The following is a 19,584-nucleotide window of genomic DNA, read 5'->3' on the forward strand; positions in this document are numbered from 1 at the left end:
CACTTACAGTGTTGTGATATTATTCCTGAAGGAAGAGGGGTATTTTCACAGCCCAGGCTTTGAACCTAAATGCTGTTTACATGCTCTATAAATATTTATTTCTATATAAAACTCAGTTGTGTGGAGTTATTGTGTGCCTTTTCTTGTAGCTAAAGAGTCCATTTGTTCACTAGACATTAAGTCAAGGTTACTATTTTGAGTTGAAGCCAAGTGTTTTATTACTTTGTGGTTTAACATTATTTAAAAGGCAAATTCATTGTTATGGTTACTTTAGAAGACTGCTTTTGCATTCATGAGTTAAAAAGAGAGCCAAGCTAATTCAAAGAGTTAAGTTAAAGGAACACAAAACGTGACTTAACTCACAGCTGCCATTGGACAGACAGTTATAACATACTCTTATCTTTCACAGAACAGACAATTATCATTTATTTTATCTATTTGAGACATGTAGCTGCTCTAGGGGAAATAGAGCATTAATTTGGGATCAGCCTATTCAATTGATAATGACCAATGGGTGCCAGTTTCTAAGTAGTTAAGCATATTACCATAACAATATATGTGGCCTAGACATGGATATTGCCCACTCAACTCGTAATCTACAGAAATGTCCACCACATCACACAGTATAAAACCTAGTAGAGAAATCTGCCTTCTCCTGTATTGTATTAGTGACATTCATTAATACATAGTAAAATAACAGGACAGAGCAGAACAGGCCTCTGCTGTGTCTTTATTATGGGTGCATTCCAATGCAAATGGATACTCTGGAACAATCTGAAACAATGTATCTTTCCTGTGGCTGTTATAATGAACACAAACAGATCAGAACGTAATTTAACATTAACCAGTTACATTTATCATACAACAATGTAAGGGATGGATTCCTTTCTATTGTGTGAGTTACTTAAATGCTGATCAATATGTGAATCTGGCTCTTATCAGGTGGGTGTTTTCTCTCCCTGTCCTGTGCTGTCCTCAGTTAAACCAAGACAGTGCTGTTGTCACCAATGTGGAAAAAGCTTCAGCTCAATTTATTATCTCAAAGTAGACCAGAAAATACACACAGGAGAGAAGCCATTCAGCTGTGAACAATGTGGGAAGTATTTTGCTAAAAGATCACAAGCGTTCACATACTGGAGAGAAACCTTATTGTTGTGACCAGTGTGGGAAAAGATTTGTTCAAAAGGGGATTTTAAAAGAACACCAGAGAATTCACACTAGAGAGAAGCCCTATTGCTGTGACCAGTGTGGGAAAAGCTTTATTCGATTGTCTTATCTCAAAATACATGAACGAATTCACACAGGAGAGAAACCATACGGCTGTGTCCAATGTGGTGAAAAGATAGTCCGAAAGTGCACCAGAGATTTCACACCGAAGATGATGCATATCACTGAACATTTTCGCACACTGGACACAGCAGTATATGGCTTCTCACCAGTGTGGATTTTCAGGTGTCTTTTCAGAGCCGTCTTCAGAGTGAACCTTTTCCCACATTGGTGACAGCAGTAAGGTCTCTCTCCAGTGTGAATCTTCTTGTGTTGTACGAGGCTAGATTTTACAGTGAAACGTTTGCCACAGTGTTCACAGCAGTAAGGCTTTTCTTCGGTGTGAAATCTCTGGTGCACTTTCGGAGCAGCCATTAAACTGAACTTTTCCCCACATTGGACACAGCCGTATGGTTTCTCTCCTGTGTGTATTTTCTGGTCTACTTTGAGATAATAAATTGAGCTGAAGCTTTTTCCACATTGGTGACAACAGCACTGTCTTGGTTTAACTGAGGACAGCACAGGACAGGGAGAGAAAACACCCACCTGATAAGAGCCAGATTCACATATTGATCAGCATTTAAGTAACTCACACAATAGAAAGGAATCCATCCCTTACATTGTTGTATGATAAATGTAACTGGTTAATGTTAAATTACGTTCTGATCTGTTTGTGTTCATTATAACAGCCACAGGAAAGATACATTGTTTCAGATTGTTCCAGAGTATCCATTTGCATTGGAATGCACCCATAATAAAGACACAGCAGAGGCCTGTTCTGCTCTGTCCTGTTATTTTACTATTTATTAATGAATGTCACTAATACAATACAGGAGAAGGCAGATTTCTCTACTAGGTTTTATACTGTGTGACGTGGTGGACATTTCTGTAGATTACGAGTTGAGTGGGCAATATCCATGTCTAGGCCACATATATTGTTATGGTAATATGCTTAACTACTTAGAAACTGGCACCCATTGGTCATTATCAATTGAATAGGCTGATCCCAAATTAATGCTCTATTTCCCCTAGAGCAGCTACATGTCTCAAATAGATAAAATAAATGATAATTGTCTGTTCTGTGAAAGATAAGAGTATGTTATAACTGTCTGTCCAATGGCAGCTGTGAGTTAAGTCACGTTTTGTGTTCCTTTAACTTAACTCTTTGAATTAGCTTGGCTCTCTTTTTAACTCATGAATGCAAAAGCAGTCTTCTAAAGTAACCATAACAATGAATTTGCCTTTTAAATAATGTTAAACCACAAAGTAATAAAACACTTGGCTTCAACTCAAAATAGTAACCTTGACTTAATGTCTAGTGAACAAATGGACTCTTTAGCTACAAGAAAAGGCACACAATAACTCCACACAACTGAGTTTTATATAGAAATAAATATTTATAGAGCATGTAAACAGCATTTAGGTTCAAAGCCTGGGCTGTGAAAATACCCCTCTTCCTTCAGGAATAATATCACAACACTGTAAGTGCAAAATAAAATATATATAATCTTCCCACAGTTAATATTAAAATAATAAACACCCATTAGACGTCTCCCTTTGAGTCACTTAATGACAGACAATTATAATAATTTGTGGGCCTACACACTCACACACAAAAGCCAGCAAAATGAACTACTACCTAAGTTAACCTTAACTTGTGTCAGACTTGAATTCAAATGCAAGAGCAGCTTTATATAAATGTAGTAGTAGTAGTAGTAGTAGTAGTAGTAGTAGTAGTAGTAGTAGTAGTAGTAGTAGTGTTATGAGAGGGAAGGTGATTTGTTCAGACTAGCAGGGACTTAGGTGGGACAGTTAACAAAGCATTATCCAGTTTCTGTCTATTGTTGATCCCTCCCCCCACCACCACTCTGATTGGTCCATCAGACTCATTGTGAGTATTTAACATAGTTCTGCTTAGCTCCATGACACAGTCATGACACAGTTCCAGGTGTGCAAGTTCCTGAGGCTGAACTCTCTTCTTGACTAAAGGTGAAGTATAAATAGATAGATAGATAGATAGATAGATAGATAGATAGATAGATAGATAGATAGATAGATAGATAGATAGATAGATAGATAGATAGATAGAAGGTTGATGTACCAATTGATGCAGGTTAGAGTTGTCCTATCTAAAAAAAGAAGGTAATATTTTAATTTTCCATCAAAAAATACATACAATAGAGATCCAATTTGTTTTTTTTAGATTGATAGGGTACTATTGGCAATTATAAAATACCAATTGATGCAGGTTAGAGTTGTCCTATCTAAAAAAGAAGGTAATATTTGAATTTTCCATCAAAAAATACATACAATAGAGATCCAATTTGTTTTTTTAGATGGATAGGGTACAATTGACAATTATAAAATACCAATTGATGCAGGTTAGAGTTGTCCTATGCAAAAAAGAAGGTCATATTTGAATTCTCCATCAAAAAATACCTACAATAGACATCCAATTTGTTTTTTAGATGGATAGGGTACAATTGGCAATTATAAAATACCAATTGATGCAGGTTAGAGTTGTCCTATGCAAAAAAGAAGGTAATATTTGAATTCTCCATCAAAAAATACATAAAATAGACACCCTTTTTTTTTTTTTTTTCACGGAGAGCAGACAGCAGACGTCTGAAGGGGAACACACACTAGACACATCGGCCGCACGGAGGCGCCGCGTCAAAACATACGGCCCCGTTATTTTCAATGAACTTGACTCCGCTCCGAGTTCCAGCCAGACGCGGTAGCCTCCAAGCCACGTCTTTGGGATCAAAGACGCGATTGTAGTGTCCAAGCCCCGTCTTTGGGCTCAAAGACGCGGTCCAAGCCCCCAAAGACGCGATTGTAGTGTCCAAGCCCCGTCTTTGGGCTCAAAGACGCGGTCCAAGCCCTGTCTTTTGGCTCAAAGACGTGATTGAAACGAGATTCGCGTCTGGAGCCGCAAGAAAACGTGTTTCACAGTGCTTAGAAATAAAGAGTGACTGAGGCGGGGATCGAACCGGCAAAACGTTCTGCTCTGTGCCATGAATCCAGGCAGATATAACCTGCCTTTTTTTTTTAAATGCTAAAAAAAAAAAGAAACGAAAAGATATATTTTCGCACTAAAAACGTTATGACACACTATAATGCCGACAATATGGTAGAATATAGCATGTTCCATTGACAATAAATAATAGTAAAATGTATCTAATAGATACAAGGACAGCACACAGCAGACTTTGCGGGTTACATGTCTCCTTTACGGCCACACCGAGTTCCAGCCAGACGCGATTCCAAGCCTCGTCTTTGGGATCAAAGACGCGATTGTAGTGTCCAAGCCGCGTCTTTGAGGTTAAAAGACGTGATTGAAACCGAGAATCGCGTCTTGAGCCGCGGTTTCGCGTCTAGAAGACGCAAAGACGTGATTGAAGTGATTGAAACCGAGAATCGCGTCTTGAGCCGCGGGAGCTCCGTCCTGGACGCAAAGCTGCGTCTTGACCGCTATTTAAGCACGGACGCGGCATCAGACGGGTCATAAGACGCGTCTTCAGACGTGGACGCAGAGAGTCAGCGGCTGTCTCTCCATTTTCCTGTTTTTTTTTTTTTTTAATATATATAAACTCAGCTCATTCTCGCATGACATTGACATGTTAACAAAATGACTTTCGACAGGCTAATTGTTTTGGTTTCTGAGCACTCTGTGTTGTATGATAAACAACCTAACCAATACAAATGTCTCCTTACTAGGAGTTTCCCAACAGCGTTTATTATGAATGACTAGTTTAAGTTGTCTGTCAAATGACGCCAAAAAAAAAGGGAAAAAGAAAACACATTGAACTCCCCAGCTAACCTGACATCCAGAACGGCCTGCGAGTACGACGGCGGCGAGTCCATGGCCAGCCCGGGGGGGTACAGAGCCCCGGACAGCAGCTGCAGGCCGGGGGGACCGCCGGCAGCGCTGTACTGGGCCGCTGCGGTGGGCGAGCCGGGGGAGAGGCCCGGACCCCCCGGGTGCACGTGGCCCCTGTCCAGGATCACCAGGCGGGACAGCAGCAGGGGCTGGTGGTGGTGGTGGTGGTGGTGGGAGCCCCCTCCCCTCACGCCCCGGGGCAGCAGCACGCTGCGCTTCCTCTGGTGGTGCAGCACCAGCGCCAGCAGCGCCACCACCAGGACGAAGATGATGGCGCTGCCGATGACGGCGTAGGTGATGCTGGGGTAGTAGCGCAGGCGGTAGTCCAGGGTCACAAAGTCCTGGCCGGGGGCTTCTGAGGGAGGGAGGAGGGACAGGGTTAAAGACTTACCCGCTAGTAGGAGGGAGGGAGGAGGGACAGGGTTAAAGACTTACCCACTAGTAAGGCTGTCACCATTAGGACATTTTTACACGACAATTAATTGTCAGTCAAACAATTGCGATTAACGATTTAATTGTGTTTTTTGTTGTTGACAATTACATTTCTGTTTGGTTTATAGGCTTTGAAGTTGCACATGGCAGATATGACACATAACCTAAATATACAAAGACTAACAACTTTATACTTAAAAAAAAACCATTGATCGTTTGATGATGGTGATTATAATAACCAACCGAATTTAATATTTTCTGTCTTATTATTAAAAAGGACAATGTCTACATAAAAAGGAAACTTAGATTGGGCCTGTTTCAACATATTAGGCTATAGACTAGCTGTCCTTGTCCAACGGTGGCCACGGATAATTCTTGCTACAGACAAGTCCAGTACGCGGGTGAGGGGGTGTACGTAATCATACAGAGAAGAACAAACAGGGAGATAGAATGGACATCAAACGGACCAAACAGAAGAAATCGCTCTCCCCCTCCGTTTCTAGTGCAGACCTGCGGTCCTTGTATTACTATGCCGCTACGGCCCTTTACGACTAGGAGGTAGGCTTGTAACAGATGGGAGAAGAGTGTCGGGGAAGGGACACGGCAGGGAGGCGAGCGGATGGACTTGAATACGAAGCAGTGTTTCGTTTTTTTGTGCTCATGTTTGAAATGTATTCTGAGTGACTTAATAGAGATGGGCCTGCTCCAGAGTCTGTAATGATCACCACAGCAGTTGAGACTTCTACCCAAGAGCTCTCTGAGACGGGCACAACAAAAGCAGCAGCATATAAAGTGAGCTGGCAACCGCTGCTGAACCGCAGACAAGACACAGTCATTTTGGGACGAATCCTGTGATATGCTCAGGGGTCGGGAGGGAAAGAGAGTGAGAAAGAAATGAGAGAGAAACGTGTTGAGAGCAACTCTTTGGGGGAGGCAACAAGCTTACAATTTATTTATTTTTTGCATAAAAGAACAGAGTTGCTTGGTGTTGCAGATGAGAGCAGACAGAGTAACACCGGGGAGGAATTGAGATTTGTTATTCTGTGAGGAGTTGTGAGGAGTGTGTCTGTGTGTGGGGGTCAACCTGCGAAACACAGTATTACACTGCATGAAAGCTGTGGTCGGCAGGTTAAGACAACCGGATAAGCCAACCTCGCAAACTGAAATGAGGTATGGGGAGCGCTGTAATGATGTGGAGCTCCGCGCCTTGTTATTCCAGAAGAGGAGAGGGAATAGCACTTAAGACATTCCTCTGACTGATTTCAATCAGCGTGCAGGGAGGATTGAGACTCATAGAGCTGCTTAGTGGGCAGTCAGCGCTATTGCTCTGAGGCGGATGTTCAGGGAGTAGACGTAAAAAAAACAAATCAGATTCATCCGAACGACCTCACATACTGAGGACGCACAGGAGTACAGAATTGAGTGTGAAGTTGTTTTGAAGAACGGGCATGCCTCCGACAATGAACGTTCCGAAAGGGCAGTGCACTAGCACTCAACCACATGAACCCTAGAGTCCCTGTTCAAGGGACAAACAACTGGCAAAAAGTAGCGGATCTAAAAGCTCTCAATGAGATCAGCTATTTTCAGCGATGAGATTTGGTGTGGAGGGAAATACTAGCTAAATACTGACAAATCACCCTTGAGGGACATGAGGAATATTTTATCCTACTGTAACTAGCAACCCTTGCATGCACGTGGTACAGTACATGCACAAGATATGTAACCCACAGGGTTTGCAGAAAGGGTGAGATACATCAGCATATGTATGTATGTTGAGGTTAAGTCAATATCCTTCGAACACCCACATGATGAAAACACAGAGCCAGTGGATGAATCCCAGGCTTATAGCGCCTTACATCCTCTTGGGTGGATGATACTGTGTTTGGCTCGAGGGGGTTGTGATTCCACCCACATGTGCAAGCTACATCCACAGCAGACAATATAACAGCAGGATGACCAACAATGTGAATGTGTGAACTGCAGGATACAGACTTTGTGCTGCGAGAGGAGGCTATTAAACATTTAAAAAAGGCCTAAACATAAAAGCAATCCCATGTTAAAAACACAACAACACTTACACAGTGTGTACAGGCATGTTCCCTGCAGGGCACAGTAAGAATCATTACAACAACAAGCAACGTGATTATGTTTTCTTCTCGCTTCATGACCTTAACCACAGCAATTATCTTCCACATCTACAGGCGTACCTGACTGTTCTAGCTGATCTATAATTTGGCTTTAGTGATTAAAGCCATTAGTGTTAATGATTTATCTATCAAAAATCTCATTGTGTAAATGTGTGTGTGTGTGTGTGTGTGTGTGTGTGTGTGTGTGTGTGTGTGTGTGTGTGTGTGTGTGACAAGTGCATATACCATCTAAAGCACTTGTTTCCCAAACAATTATTTCATGAATAAAATAAAGAAATCTAATAATACATTTAAGAAGTAGGGTGTGGGAGGTGCAGAGGTTTTCACCCAAACTAGTGAAAATAGATGATCCACAAAGATCACCGCCACGTTGGTTCGCGGGCAAATGTCTAATTTTCTCTTTTGGTTCTCGAGCTAAAAGGTTTGGGAACCACTGGTCTATAGATCACAACAACGAGCACCCTTGCACACGGCCTGCTAACGTGTAAATCTGAGGTCCAGAGGCCCTGTACCTTAATTAAACCTCATCTAACGCAGACGCTGCACCCGGCTGCCTCCCAAATGAGGCGCCGGGCAATAATAAAAAAAACACCCCCCACCCCACCAGCAGCCTCCCCTTGACCACCACCCCTCTGTCAGTTCAAATGGGCCGGGTCCTCTAACGCAGCCAATTAATTGTGAACTGGCCTCTCTGTAGAGAAAAGCCAAACAAAGAGGAAGTATTTCCATAATTACTTCAGTATAAAAAAAAAAAGAAAAGAAAAGGGCACACAAATAAAGAGATCCCAGCGCTGCTGCTTGCTGCACTGGCCGGTTATGTCTTAGTACAGCAACACACACACACACACACACACACACACACACACACACACACACACACACACACACACACACACACACACACACACACACACACACACACACACACACACACACACACACACACACACACACACACACACACACACACACACACGTCGTACACACATATATGCTCGCTCGCACGCACACACGCACGTGCGCACATAAAAGGAACTCTCACAATGCTGGGACATTCACAATGGGAGGCTATTTGGTACATTAGTGATAGAGCCCTGAAGGGCTGCTTTAAATCACACAGGAGCTGAAGAGAGGGAAGAGAGGAGAGGTTGGAACTGGTGAAGGAGAGGAGAGGTCTCACTCATTCGTAGCTCGTGTGTGTGTGTGTGTGTGTGTGTGTGTGTGTGTGTGTGTGTGTGTGTGTGTTAGGGACGATACGCGATATTATCGTTTATCGTGATAAAAAACACTCACGATAATCGTATCGTGGAGATTTAATGTATCATGATATCGTCCTCCGTCATGCACTGGGATCAATTCACCTTTTATTTGCCGAGCTGCATATCCGGTACCACTTAAACCCTCTATAATTGTCAAAAGGTACTTATAATAGGCTATACGTTCTTTTTTCACTCTATCAAATGCCTTTGCCAAAAAATAGCTGATCTACAAGCACACAACGCGTCGCAATGCGACACGATAATATCGTAAATTGCGATTTCCTTGGTCACAATAATCGTGATATGACATTTTCATATCGTCCCATCCCTAGTGTGTGTGTGTGCGTGTGTGAGCTCCATTTACTGTGCACTTAAACAGTACATGCAATGCGCATCGTAATGGGAAAGCTAGGGCATAAAAACCTCATCGCGTTAATTTACCTCTAAGAGCACCGTGCTGAAAGGATCCATTTTCTACACTCTCTCAGCGAGTCAAATTAGCACATAAATATGCACACATACTGTATGGATGAAGAGTCACACGCACGCACGCACGCCCACGCATGCATGCATGCATGTCCATACATCAATAACCTCCTTGGAGGCGCTGCAATGACACTCCTCTGGCAGGGCTCTTCTCCTGTGTTCTCAGAGCTCATAAAGCCTCTCCCCATCTGGAGGTTCAAGGGGCCAAGGTGCTGCCTCTCAGCCAGGCCACTTTAATCACATCTGAGTGCCTGGAGAACCCTCCACTCCCCCCCTCTCACCACGCCATGTGCTTTGTCCCGCCTGCCACTCACCAGTCTTATTCTCTCCTCCTCTCCCCCCCCCCCCCCCAACTCTGTCCTGTCCTCTCCTCTCCTCCAGTGGCGTCAGTTCAGCAAAGGCAAAGATGGGAGTCCTCATGGAAAAGAGGCATTACATTTTGTATAACACGGTTCTATTGTGAAAATAGCAGATCTACATGCTCACAACGCCTCGCAACGCGAGGCGTTGTGAGCATGTAGATCGGCTATTTTCACAATGTCTGAAAAAAAAAAAAAAAAAAACGTAGAAACCTGCTGCGAGGCGTTTTGAGCATGTAGATCGGCTATTTTCACAATGTCTGAAAAAAAAAGAGTTTTGACAGTTTTTTTTACACAGGTTTCTTGTCAGCCTGGAACAGTTGTTCAAGTGCAGCTAAACTTGGAATGTTAGTAAACGTACCAGAATTAACAATAATGCATTGCACCTGTGCAGCTGACCTGCGGAACCTGGGAATATAACATTTTGTCAAGATGGGGAGAATACAAGTGTGGAGAATATAATTATAATACCTTTTTAAAGTGACCATTTTTGTAAAACTGTACCTTTTCCTATGCAAACTTCTAATAAAATCTTCAATCAATCAATCAATCAATCAATGGTTAACAATAGACTAGACTAACCACTAGACATTTTCATAGTCTAATTTTGGCAAGTATGTGTAACACCCCAAGAGCAAGCTCACTTCACCATAGAGTCTGGTCGAGCTGTCCAAAACTATGTATATTTTGATAGTGTTGGCTTATGCCATATTTAGTATTAGCGAACATAGCCAATCTATGTGCTATGTGATTTGCTACAGTATGTTTGCTCTTTATAATCTTTGAATTATTATTTGTTTGCCCAGTAGGAGCGAGATCATTTAGCGACCTACAACTGGGTTGCAACCTGGTCGGTAGTTTTCACCGACTGGGTCGCTAAATCCACCGGCTGGGTTGCTAAATCTACCGACTGGGTCGCTAAATCTACCGACTGGGTCGCTAAATCCACCGACTGGGTCGCTAAATCCACCGACTGGGTTGCTAAATCTACCGACTGGATCGCTAAATCTAGCGACTGGGTCGCTAAATCTACCGACTGGGTTGCTAAATCTACCGACTGGGTCGCTAAATCTAGCGACTGGGTTGCTAAATCACCGACTGGGTTGCTAAATCTACCGACTGGTCGCTAATACCGACCAGGTCGCTAAATCTACCGACTGGGTTGCTAAATCACCGACTGGGTTGCTAAATCTACCGACTGGGTTGCTAAATCACCGACTGGGTTGCTAAATCTACCGACTGGGTTGCTAAATCACCGACTGGGTTGCTAAATATACCGACTGGGTTGCTAAATCTACCGACTGGGTCGCTAAATCACCGACTGGGTCGCTAAATCTACCGACTGGGTCGCTAAATCTACCGACTGGGTCGCTAAATCTACCGACTGGGTCGCTAAATCACCGACTGGGTCGCTAAATCACCGACTGGGTTGCTAAATCTACCGACTGTGTTGCTAAATCTACCGACTGGGTTGCTAAATCTACCGACTGGGTCGCTAAATCACCGACTGGGTTGCTAAATCTACCGACTGGGTCGCTAAATCTACCGACGGTTAGGGTTAGGGTTAGGGTTTGGGTTAGGGTTAGGGTTAGGGTTAGCAGCCCGGTCGGTGGATAAGCGACCCTGTCGGTAGATTTAGCGACCCAGTCGGTAGATTTAGCGACCCAGTCGGTAGATTTAGCGACCCAGTCGGTAAATTTAGCGACCCAGTCGGTAGATTTAGCGACCCAGTCGGTAAATTAAGCGACCCAGTCGGTAGATTTAGCGACCCAGTCGGTAGATTTAGCGGCCCAGTCGGTAGATTTAGCGACCCAGTCTGTAAATTTAGCGACCCAGTCGGTAGATTTAGCGACCCAGTCGGTAGATTTAGCAACCCAGTCGGTAGATTTAGCGACCCAGTCGGTAGATTTAGCGACCCAGTCGGTGAAAACTACCGACCAGGTTGCAACCCAGTTGTAGGTCGCTAAATGATCTCGCCCTCTCTCCTAGACTAACCACTAGACATTTTCATAGTCTAATTTTGGCAAGTATGTGTAACACCCCAAGAGCAAGCTCACTTCACCATAGAGTCTGGTCGAGCTGTCCAAAACTATGTATATTTTGATAGTGTTGGCTTATGCCATATTTAGTATTAGCGAACATAGCCAATCTATGTGCTATGTGATTTGCTACAGTATGTTTGCTCTTTATAATCTTTGAATTATTATTTGTTTGCCTGACATCTTATTCAGGATAGGGGCAATTATTTTAGTGCTTTGCACACCTAGACTAGTGACTGCACCTTTCAACAGAACAGAACACCATGAAGGTCTATAAACAATATTGTTTTAATTGCTGTGAAAAACGGTTCATAATGGAAGTAAATGTTGAGAACTGAATATTTTAGTGTTTTACAGATATACCCAGCTTGAACTGTAAAAGCAACACCTTAAGCCACAAGCGCCTCACTTGTGCTTTTTTTTTTATCCAAACAACTCTCTAAAATTCCCGGCATTTTTGTCTCAATCACGTTTGGTTTCCATTGTTACTCATTCAACCTTTAATTTTAAAACCTCAGGATTGTGTTGAGGGAAAGGCCCTCATTTTCCATTTCCAACAAAACAAAACAAAAGACCAGAACTTTAAACAGTATCATTCCTCAGTGTTCATTATCCATCTGTAACCCATACAAAATGGAATCGCACAGGTCCATTTGGTTACATTTATATTATCTCATTTACACATGCTCGTTTTTGCCAACGAACCTAAGCACAACGGTCACAGCTTAGTTTTTATTTAGTTTTTATTTAGTTTCCGTCAGTGAAAAAACGCAGTCGACAAACATTTTTCGTCATAGTTTTAGTCGAAACCACGGCTTCCAATCCCCCCACCCCTTTTGTTCCAGGTAGTTCATCTGAGGGAACCGTCCTGGGAGCAGGTGTGCTATTAGCTTCCCATAGGAGTCAATGAAGTGGTAGAAGCATTGATTTCAGAGACGGACAGATTGATGGGCACCATAACTATCAATGATATCAGTGATCAATCTGAGAGCGGAGCATCTAGACGTTTATGGATGGGAGTGGCGGCGTCTCTATAAATTATATCACCATCATCTAAAACGGTGAGAGAGAATGCCTTGATTAAACTGTCTAGTCTCCCTATCTTCCTGTCCTCCTGTAATTTCTTCCTCTCTCTTCCACAGTTTGTGCCTCACTCCTTCTTTTGTTTTGCCGTTTTATTATCTCCTGCCTGCATCCATCTCATTACCTGTGTTCGAAAGGAGAGAATTATGGGGACGACCTCTACCCCCATAAGATGTCACGCAGAGAGCGATGGTGCACGCCGCTGCACGGAAAGAGATGCAGCAAGACAGAGGGAGAGAGAGAGAGGGGGAGAGAGAGAGAGAGAGAGAGAGAGATGAAGACAAATGAAAAGGTTGGGTAGAGGACGAGAGATAAACAAACAGCTAGCACATGTGACATTTGGAATTCTATTTGTCTTACACACTAGCTCTTACAAGCATGTCAACTCCGCACGCACGCACGCACGCACGCACGCACCACACACACACACACACACACACACACACAAATGTGCACACGCACCAGTGCTGTAAAGTAGCTAAGTACATTGACTTAAGTACTGTACTTTGAGGTACCTGTACTTTACTTGAGTATTTCCATTTTCCAATACTTTTACTTCTACTCCACTACATCTCGGATCCAAATATTGTACTTTTACTCCAGTACATTTATTTGAAAAGTTTAGTTACTAGTTACTTTGCAGGTAAAAATTATAATATAAAAAACATACATTAACCACTTTAGCCTTATTTTATCCCTTGGCTATTTGAAAATAGCCAATCTACGAGCTTGTAGATCGGCTATTTTTTGGCAAAGACATTTGATAGAGAGTGAAAGAAAAAGACTGTATCAAGTTCGTATATTATAAGTACCTTATACTAATCATAGAGGGTTTAAATGGTACCGAATATGCAGCTCGGCAAATAAAAGGTGAATTGATCCCAGCACATGACGGAGGACGATATCACGATGAATTAAATCACTACGATACGATTATCGTGAGTGTTTTTATCACGATACACGATAATATAGATTATCGTCCCATCCCTAATCTCCAACAACACAAGTCACTCAGACCCCCTGCTGAGAGCATGTGCTGTCTGTCACTATGTCTGTCTTTCTCTCACACGCACACGCACGCACTCACGCACTCACGCGCGCGCACACACACACACACACACACACACACACACACACACACACACACACACACACACACACACACACACACACACACACACACACACACACACACACACACACACACACACACACACACACACACACACACACACACACACACACACACACACACACACAGCGCCTCTCTGTTGTTTTCCTCCACATCTCCAGTTAAATCTGGTGAATGACTTTGACGTTTTCTTTATCTTCTCTGACATTCACTTTCAGGTGAAATTGGAAGTGCTAAGACAGAGTACACAAAGGAAAAGCACACAGTGAATGCAGGGGGCAACAAAGGCCAGCCTGACTCACTTATGTGAACCCTACGGTATAATTACCTTAAATTAGCCACAATGCCTCGCTTTGTTCGCAAAGAATGTCTGAATGTGACACGTTGCAGCATAACCTTCAGCTGGGAAATGTTATTTTCAGCGCACGTAGAACTGTAAATTGGGCTTACGTAAAAGGAAGGACGCCCTTCTCTCCCGGGAGGACCTTTCAAGTCTGATGGTGTCTGTGATTACGGTTATGATCACATTAAATTTCACGCCATCAGTCAGACAGATACAGTCGACCGGGGCGTCACAAGGGGGGGAAAGTGGGACTGAAGTTACTAGGGCCAAGCTGGAAGGGCCTTAATTATTTAATACTTAAGCTATTGAAAAATAGCAGATATACAAGCTCACAGCGCGGCACTCTGTGCCGTGCTGTGAGCTTGTATATCTGATATGTTTCAATAGTTAAAGCACAAAATAACGCGTATAATGCATTCCCAGTCTAAATGGGTTAAACCCCCTCCCCCTATGAAGAACATTCATGGGGGGCCCACAGTGAATCCTTGTACCCTAGGCCCAGAATTTGGTGCGACACCCCTGACAATTGACTGAGATACAGTCTGTGAGTAGGGCAGGACTATTGTGTTACCCAGCTGTTTTCCAGAGCAACTGTTTTTTTTTTTGTGTGTCTGCAGCACGCAGGTGTGTGTGTGTGTGTGTGTGTGTGTGTGTGTGTGTGTGTGTGTGTGTGCGTGTGCGTGTTTTATTTATACACAGCTTCTCAAAGTCGGAAACCTTTTACTATGGAGAGACAGCGAGCCACGGCAGTAGGTGCATGGTGAGAAAGATGAGATGGAAAAGGGCTGAGCAACGGAGCTGTCACAGCACATTATGCAAGCGCTGTGGAATCCTCAGTAACAAACGCCCTCTAAAAAAGAAACACTGCATCCGCATTATAGCACAGTACCACAGAACTAAAGTGGATATAGACAGCTTTCTCAGCAAAACCCCTTACGAGCTGATACCAAATGAAATGAAAACACCGTCGCACGGAGAGAATAGGAGAATGAAACAGAACACTGGCGTACAGTATGTGCACAGGGGCGTCAATTGGGTATGGCAGTGGTATGCAGCTGCCATACCCTGGGTCCAGGGGGGGGGGGGGAGAGAATAAAAGTTACTTTTAAATATAAATCCATGAATGTCTCTTTGTCTATCTGTGCTGGTTATTATGTTGTTAAATTACATTAAAATAACTACAAATGCAAAATTTAACAAAATGGTCACTTTAACAAGGTATTATAATTGTATTCTCCACACTTTTATTCTCCCCATCTTGACAGAATGGTATATTCCCAGGTTCTGAAGGTCATAAGCTGCACAGGTGCAATTCATTATTGTTAATTGTGGCACGTTTACTATTTTATGCCAAGTTTAGCTGCACTTGAACAAACCATAGAAACGGGGGAAAAAATGAATATACTTCATGTTGCCATACCTTAGCTTTTTCTGAACTGACGCCACTGTATGTGCACTCAGAAGCTTACACGCACACGCGCGCACACACACACACACACACGCGCACACACACGCGCACACCGACGTTGTGTGCAGTTATTGAAGCAAGCTGAGAGGCAATGTTACAACATAATAGGCTATTGAGCATGCAACGGTTACAAGCAGCACTGAACGCCTCCTTTGTCTGCCTTTTAATCAAGGCAGGAGACATCAACAGCAGACATGCCCGCGTGGTTGCTGGGATACGGGAGAACTATTGTTTTTTTTGTGTGTGTTTTTATTTTATTTTATGGAGAAATTTCCTCTATCCTGATTGGCCTCCTGCCACTGGATATGCTAATCATCGAGTCATGACAGAATTTGCACTGACTGTATTGAAGGAAATGAGGAAAACGCCGCACATAGAGGGGAAAAACTCCACATATTACATTAATTGCCACACTTAAAACGCCTCTGAACAAAGGGAATTGAGAAACTCTCTCCCATGGCTCATTCCAGCGGGAGAAGATAGCGGTTTCGCAAATGTGCCATACTTTCCCCCTTCGCTGTGGCGAATCATTTCGATTTAAAAAAGTAATGCTTTTTATTTTTCCTTTTAAAAGCGAGAGACAGAGTTAAAAAGTAATCATCCCTTCAGCTCCCGCGTCCCAGGGTCTGCTGCAATGTGCAGCCTGACTGCGGCTGGCTGTTAGCAGATAGGGATGGCCTCATCATTCCACAGCCAGTGTCTGGACGATAATTACAGGTGTGGGCATGCAGCGCTGATGCTTCATCTGACAGCTCTGTTGCCGTGGTTACAGCCACAACAACAGAGTACAGACACAAGGCGTGGAGTCGGCAACAGACCTCGCCAGCGTGATCTTTTTATATATATTTTTTAACCATTAACCCGAAAAATACCTAAAAATGTCTTCCAAATCCCAACAGTTTTCTGAAAAACGTATGTTTCTATGATCAGTGGTGCTCAAACTTTTTGATGTCAAGAACCCCTAAAAATATATGTAGCCTATTTGACCTCCGACCCCCATCTCAAAATATTTTGTTCCAGGAAAGCAAAGATTTACACAAGTTTGCTTTAAAAAAAAAATATATATATATATATATATATATATATACAGTATTTTCTGGACTATAAGGCGCACCTGACTATAAGGCCCACTATCAATGAATGGTCTATTTTCAAACTGTTTTCATATATAAGGCGCACCTGACTATAAGGCGCACATAATAGACGCTACCGTTGCGTTATGCATCCAACAGATGGAGCTGTGCTAAAGGGAATGTCAATGTCAATGAATGATCCATATATAAGGCGCACTGGACTATAAGGCGCACTGTAGTTTTTTGAGAAAATTAAAGGCTTTTAAGTGCGCCTTATAGTCCGGAAAATACGGTATATATATATATATATATATATTCAAAGATTTGCCTACATTTTCATGATTTTTCAAAAATAGCAGATCTACAAGCTTGCAGCGCGGCACTCGGTGCTGCACTGTGAGCTTGTATATTTACTATTTTTTTATAGTTAAAGCATAAAATAGTGGTTAAAATGGTGAAAATCTAACTTGGTCTTAATCAGTTTTTTGTACTTCATTGAATAATATATTGAAACCTGTGCCTTGGACGCCAGCTCAGTGGACTTGTGGTGCGAGTGTCCGCCCTGAGGCCGGGAGGTCGGAGTTCGATCCCCGGCCAAGTCATACCAAAGACTCAGTGCCTTGAGCTTTTAGATCAGCATTTATATCAGCTATTTTTTGGCAAAGATATTTGATAAGAGTGAAAAAAGACTATCAATTATGTACTGTATATTATAAGTACCTTTTACCAATTATAGAGGGTTTAAGTGGTACCGGATATGCAGCTCGGCAAATAAAGGGTGAATTGATCCCAGTGTAGGACGGAGGACGATATCACGATAGATTAAATCTCCACGATACGATTATCTTGAGTGTTTTTTTTATCACGATAAACGATAATATCGCTTATCGTCCCATCCCTAATCCAGATTGGAGTTGCATTGTTTTATGCGGTCTAAACAGCAAAAAAAGGGCCTTAATGTTGCAGCCAAAAAAATAATATACACAACATACTGTACTGTATGTATGTGTACTGTAAAAATGGATGAATACATTGGAAACTAAAGATATACATGCATTCAACATGAGGATGAATAAGCTAACAACTAAAGAATATGACTTAAAATAAAGAAAATAATGGACATTTGATTATTGCATTAAATTTTAACGTAAACAAGGCCGTAAAGGTCTTATTGGGACGCTTCGCTGTTACTGCGTGTCATCTTTTCGACACCCAACCCAAACCCTTACCCTAACCCTAACCTCCGTGGGGTGAGTCGCTAACCCTCCCGACGCTCCTTTTCTTTTCTCGAAATGACGGTCGTTCAAAAGAGCGAGATTTCCCCCGGTCTTATTGGGATGTTCATTTTTTGGACTGGATGTGTAACCGGACTGTGCTGCAATGTTGTGTCGTTTGTACTTGTCATTGTTATTCATGATGTGTCTAAATAAATGATTCAATCAATCAAACTTAGTGCAAATAGCAGTTAAAGTGGTGAAGTTGATTACAGTAGATATACAGTACAAACATCCAATGTGTGCAGAGAGTGTACAAAGAAAAGAAGAGCAGAGAAGCCCCACTAGGGGGCAGAAAGCTCACATTCATCGGGCTTGCCTCAAGCACAGCACACTTTACTGTAACCACAATATTTCACTGACATGGAGCCATGTCCCCCCACCCCCCCACCCCACCCTGAAGGAGGTGGGCACTCCTCCAGAGGAGGAGAGGGCTTGCATAGGAGACCCTAAACAGGGGGCCATCTGGTTGACAGGCTTCAAACACACGCACAAACACACACACACACACACACACACACACACACACACACACACACACACACACACACACACACACACACACACACACACACACACACACACACACACACACACACACACACACACACACACACACACACACACACACACACACACACACACACACACACACGCAATCAACAAACAAAGACCAGGGCGCAAGTAAGCCAGGCTCACTCTCATCACATTGTCATTGTCGGGTGGAAACCTCGAATCTCCATGTTTCAAATTTGTACGTTCTTTCGCAAAGTAAGGCCCTGCTTCGTCATACAAGGCTGTTGTGTGCTTGCAGATCGGCTGTTTTCACTAGTTTAGTTCATTTTTTAGATGATAATTTGGACTTACAAGGTTTCCACCCGACAGCGACGATATGCATGAACTTGAAGGCTGTCATGCACCTTAAAGTTGAACAGAAAACTAAATTCTAATTCCAAACTTGCATGCAAGTGTGTACGCTGAAAAAAATATAAAAAAGAATAAAAAAGAACAGTAATACAAGAAAATTCTGCGCTGTTCTTTCATCTTGATCCAGAGTGAGCGAAGCAAACACGTGCCACATGGTGGAGAAATCTATAAAAGATGGGGTGTGTGTGTGTGTGGAGGGGGGATGACTACAAACGATTTGGGGGTTTGGCCGTTTCGGTCATGTCTACCGCGCTCAATCTGCACTGCTAGCGGTGCAGTTTAGAGTAAAGGTTGCAAAACAAACTCTTAAAAATAGAATTTACTATGGTAGCGCAGACACACACACAACCACCCGTTTCATGGCACGAGCCAGAGGCATGGTGTGTGCCTGGCCCTGGGTGCAGCGAGGTGCA

At 42.9% G+C, this 19,584-nt stretch overlaps 1 protein-coding gene across 2 annotated transcripts in view; it reads right to left on the reverse strand.

The window, feature by feature from the left end:
• The window catches only part of ldlrad3 (low density lipoprotein receptor class A domain containing 3), a 143,322-nt gene that overhangs the window by 6,086 nt on the left and 117,652 nt on the right, over window positions 1-19,584 (reverse strand). For both annotated transcript variants that reach the window (XM_080736664.1, XM_080736663.1), the window contains exon 5: window positions 5,090-5,504. In XM_080736664.1, the coding sequence (XP_080592790.1) occupies window positions 5,090-5,504 (415 nt within the window). The remainder of the gene's footprint in view (window positions 1-5,089; window positions 5,505-19,584) is intronic.

The sequence above is a fragment of the Nannobrachium achirus genome (genome assembly GCF_963921795.1).
Source record: "Nannobrachium achirus genome assembly, chromosome: 11".
Taxonomy (NCBI): domain Eukaryota; kingdom Metazoa; phylum Chordata; class Actinopteri; order Myctophiformes; family Myctophidae; genus Nannobrachium; species Nannobrachium achirus.